Genomic DNA, 5000 nt, shown 5'->3' with positions numbered 1-5000 from the left:
CTTTTCAAATGAAATAATAAGGGGGGGGGGGGGTGAGGGTTGGAATCGTCCGCGATGAATAGTAATAACGGCATTAAGATTAACGAGGACGGCGTGTAAAGAATAATTGCATCTGTCTCTGGATTAAAAATACATGAGCTGAAGCGTTTGTTGGGGGGGGGGGGGGGGGGGGGGGGGAAATGGTGGGAAAGCTCAGTGTTGTGTTAGAGGGGAGGAGAGAGAGAAATAGGGGGACCACAGCCAAATGACTGTGCTCTGGTGTACCTGGAGCGATCCATTCTGGGCAGGGGGGTGACCTTGGACAAGACCGGCAAGATTCGCAATGATAAACAGGCTTAGTCTAGCGCAGCCCACCTCACAGATGGCAGATTCTGCGCGGGGGGGCCAATATAGAAACCGTGTTGCTGTTGTGACTCCTTTTCCTAAACAGAGAGGGGGGGGGGAAGAACAACAAATCTAACCTAAATGCTGAGACTTCCCAGATATAGGGCATCGGTTGGCTACTTTGGTGGTTGGCTACTTTGTAAAATAGGGCAAAAAATCATTAGAACTGGACTGGAGGACAAGGCCACACATACCACTGACTGCTTCATACAGGAACCAAGTTCACACTGACACAGAGTCACCCTGCCAACCCAACGCTAGCGCTAGCGGTACTCCAGGTAAGGTCACATGCAGATAAGCATCTGGGTATGCTAATGCAGGGTCACCCGATGAAACCTGCACCGGCCTGTCTGTCGGCGCTGCGGTTTACACAGATACCAAGACTCTGAATCCACAGAGCACACGGGGAGATAGGCGGGCACGGAATAGGCAGGGTCTTTCTCAACACTGATGTTCAAAACAGGCAAATGGAACGGCAACCTGAGCTGGATGAAGCAGACTGTATCTAAGAAAGAGAAGGATTGACCCAACTATCTCTTTTGGTGAACCCATCCCCATACAGCTTGGGATCTGAGGGCTGCGTCTGTGAGTGTCAATGTCCTGTCGTGTTTTAAAATATAACCCCTTTGTCCCTCTACATTGCCATTGCTGGCATCCATTAAGCCTTTGCTACAGGAAGGTATAGGTCAGGAAATCAAACTGAATAGATCTTCAAAGACAGACTTTCTTATCAAGGAAATAACTCCATTCAAAGTATGTGGTGCAATATCAAGAAGGAGACTTCAAGGAAAAATGGAGACCTTTAAAAGTCAGTTGCTGCCGCGCTCGGTCTATGACACACACTTTTATCTTGTATTCATTGAATCTGTAAACAGCATTCTCTCCTCTCGCCACGAGTGTTCCTCTGATCTAAGCCGGAGATTGGGCTGCTTCTTGCTCCCGTCTCCTGCAACAAAGAGCAATACTGTATGTTTGCCCTGGCACCAAACAACAACAGAGAAAAACACAATGTCTCCCTCTGTATCTCTCTCTCTTTTATTCTCTTACTTTCTTTCTCTCTCTCTCTCTCTTTCTTTTCTCTCTTCTCTCTCTCTCTGTCTTTCTTCTCTCTATCTTTCCCTGCTGGCCTCATCAGCCCCTGTTCTCCGCACTACAACAAGCTACAGTTGGGCTTTAATTGGCCCTCCACAATCAACAGCTCAATCTCCACAAGGGTGTGCTCTTCTCGGCGATGCCACCTTCAAGGACCTGCGCCGCGCTCTGAAGAGGCCCCACGCAGAGTTCTGGAGCTTTCTAAGACGGTTTATTCAGGCAACGGTGCCGTCGTGTCTGGGAACGCCTTTGAGTGTTTTTTTTTGTTGTTGCTCCTATTGTATCTGTCTACTTGACAGGAACTGTTATTTTTGGTGTACTTGGTTGAACGCTGGTTTCGCTCGATCGCTATGCAGTTCTTCCGGGGTGAATGGTTTCCTATGGGGCGTTGTTACTGAGAGTAATGCTGCTGTTGTTGAGTTGTCGGCGTGGAGGAGGAAGTCTCACCTGGGGCTTCGATGAGCTGCTTGTAGATTCCCAGGAACGCCGTCTCTGCCTCCTTACTGCGCTTGTTCAGAGCTACCACCTGCAGGGGGGACACAGCATCACAATGAACACCAGGAAGCACATCACGTACTGTTTAGTACCACAACACATGGACTACACACAGACCGCGTCATTTCCTGGGAGATACACAATGTGATAAGTCATCAACTGCCATATCTGATCTGTACAACTGGAAGTGTCACTTTTCTCTCACGGCGTGACTGTTCTACTTTCTAGTGTCGTTGTGAGCTTCCTGTCTGGTCAGGTTCCTCTTTTCTCACTAGTAGAATTATCTCGTGAGTACCTTCCCCCTATGCTGAAAGAGTGTCAAACTCAGTCAAAACTAAATGAACACATGGATAAATAGTTTGCGAAACCAGCTGGTATGTGATACCATGAATACTGTTTGGCATAGCCACGCCACAGTTTTTTTTTCTGGCAGGGCTTGCGTTCCGGAGCATGCAGTGTTCTGAGGGGTCCATTGGCCCCTTTTCTTTCAGTGCCGTGGTGTTTTTCGAGGTGACATTTGGCCTGCTAAATGTAGGTGCTGGCGTGCACCAGGAGGCAGGTCAGCGTGCGCGGGCCTCTGTGACCCCCGCGCTCAGCACCTGCTACGCTCCACTCCACGGGCGACGCAAAACCAATTAACGATTCATTAGGAGGGACAAAGGAAGGGAATTAGCCGCCACCTGCCCCCATGGAGAGAGCACCTGTGCTGGTGGGTATGTGGGTTAGAGCCCTTCGAGCGCTCCTGTTCTGGAAGTCAGAGGACGTCCGCGGCCGAGCATCAATGTCCTGGCTGCTCTACGCGACACTAAATCAGATCAGCTCTCCTCCGTCCAAATGACATCCCCCCCACCCCCCCACCGGTCCAGCAGCAAACCGAATCCAAATGATTGTCATCTATTGTTCTGTGTCATTCCTGTCAGTGTTGATTACAGCTTTTATCTGATCGCCCACAGTGGATTCTGGTGAGGGGGGTCACGAGCATGGGGATTCAAGGCGGTGCCTTATTGGTTGGACGGTTCAGAAATATCATTTTAGTACGAGGACGGAAAACTGTTATGGGATCGGTGGGAGAACTGTTTAGAGTGGTTATAAATAACAACTGTGTAAAACAGTGAGGGGGGAGAGAGAGAGAGACAGACAAGAGAGCTCTTGATTTACTGGAAATGACTTGTGTCTTCCCAGGAGAGGCCTAACGACAGCATCACGTTTAAAGAAATATCATAAAGATCAAAAACAAATTCCTCCCATCACTCCGCCACGGAGCTGCTGGCCACAGTTCATGGAAAATGGAAAGGCTAGAGTCTAATCGATACAGATGCAACAGTCTGCAGCTCTCAGCCGACTGCCAGCGACAGTGTTGTTTCACTCAGCCCCCCCCCCCCCTCCCCGCCCGCCCTCCCCCCCTCTCTTTCCAGGACATGACGTGAGGCTGTTGGGTCAGCAGTAAGACCTTAGTGTGCACTGAGCTAGCAGCATCACCAGGAACACGCAGAACAAGGTAAACACCTGGATGTTTTTTTTGTCCTGACATGGCCTCCTGACTAAGGAACACACGTCTGAAAGGTCCCTCGACTGCGTCTGTGAAGCGCCCGAGACCGCGTGAGCGCAACAGGCTCGCTTTTCCACAGACAAGGGGGGTCTCCTGGCCCTCCATCATCCTTTAACGAGAGAACACGGAGATTACCTCCACAATCACACCATTAACCTGCCTACAGACGCCAGCAGAGACATCAATCACACGCCTGCCTGATGCCCGATCACGTTAGCACTCGCTACGCATACCCCTCCATCTCACCCCCCTATCCTCCCACCCGCCCCCGACACCCTCCCACCCCCCCACCACCACCACCATCAAAGCACTCCGAGGTGTCGGGCGTAATGTGCGCTGATGTGAGATTCATCTTCATCTTCGCCTGGATGCTAATCCGCATCCAGTCGAACACATGAGATTAGCTAGCGTTCTCCGGCTGCTTGCTGGCAGGAGCCTGGACAGCTATTGCGGAGACAATAGCCGACAACAACCACCCCTTCTCTCTCAGGCTTGTCTGATGATAACAGGAAGAACATGGCTACTGTTGGGAGGGACTCGGAGCAGGTTTTACAAGCAGGGTTAGACTCCAGAGAGGAGAGACAGGAAACCTGTTAGAGGAGGTCCATAACTCTTCACGGAGGACCAGACAGCGTGGGCTGAACGCTGGCCTGTGGGACAACACTGTTGGGAAATACTTACTGATAAGCCGAGGAGAGTACGCACACTAGAGTGTGTGTGTGTGTGTGTGTGTGCAGTGGGCGTGGACAGACGTCCTTGTGTGTATACATAGGCAGGCGTGATGGAGTGGCAGAGAGAGATAGACAGAGAAATAGAGAGAGAGAGAGAGAGCCATAGAGATAGATAGAGAAAGAGAGAGACACACAGACATGAGGACTGCTACAGACACAGAGAAAAGGCAAGAGAGAGAGAGAGGTACCCATAAAGACTGCAATTAGCAATTATGCAGTCATCAATTACAATTATCACAACTGGTGATTATGCAATTATCACTCTAAATCATCGCTTTTTTTTCCTTCTCCTCAGCCTTACTAGTTTGCCACCTCCTGTGATTTGAGGTGTTTGAGGGTGGGGTGCAGGTGATTAGAGTTTGTGACGATGGTGGGGGTGTGGGGTGGGGTGTCTCTGCTAAGCCTCCCACAGTGTCTGTATGTGTGTGTGTGTGTGTGTGTGTGTGTGTGTGTGTGTGTGAGCGTGCTTGCAAGTGTGTGTGTGCTTGCAAATGTCCGTGTGCAGGCCTGTGCATGAGTGTGTGTGAGTGTGCGCTTGCACGAGCGTGTGCGAGCGATGTGAGGAGAATGTGGTTACCGGTGATGCATGAAGAGAGGCGAGAGATAAAGGAAGGGGGACTGTATGGTTCCAGGCTCCCTGAGGCCTCGAAATTACCTGTCATCTTCCCCATGATGCAAAGGTCAGAGCACCATCATGGGAGCCCTCGTACTCCCCTGCCCAGAGCCAGCCAGCCCAGCCCAGGCCTGAC

At 50.8% G+C, this 5000-nt stretch overlaps 1 protein-coding gene across 1 annotated transcript in view; it reads right to left on the bottom strand.

Annotated features, from left to right (window-relative positions):
- The window catches only part of cux2b (cut-like homeobox 2b), a 58192-nt gene that overhangs the window by 17264 nt on the left and 35928 nt on the right, over positions 1-5000 (bottom strand). Inside the window, 1 exon segment of the mRNA XM_047048165.1 lies at positions 1924-2002. Coding sequence (XP_046904121.1) covers positions 1924-2002 — 79 coding nt within the window.

Source organism: Hypomesus transpacificus, chromosome 24, assembly GCF_021917145.1.
Source record: "Hypomesus transpacificus isolate Combined female chromosome 24, fHypTra1, whole genome shotgun sequence".
Taxonomy (NCBI): Eukaryota; Metazoa; Chordata; class Actinopteri; order Osmeriformes; family Osmeridae; genus Hypomesus; species Hypomesus transpacificus.
Note: the sequence above shows the minus strand (reverse complement) of the source record. Positions and strands in the feature narration are given on the sequence as shown.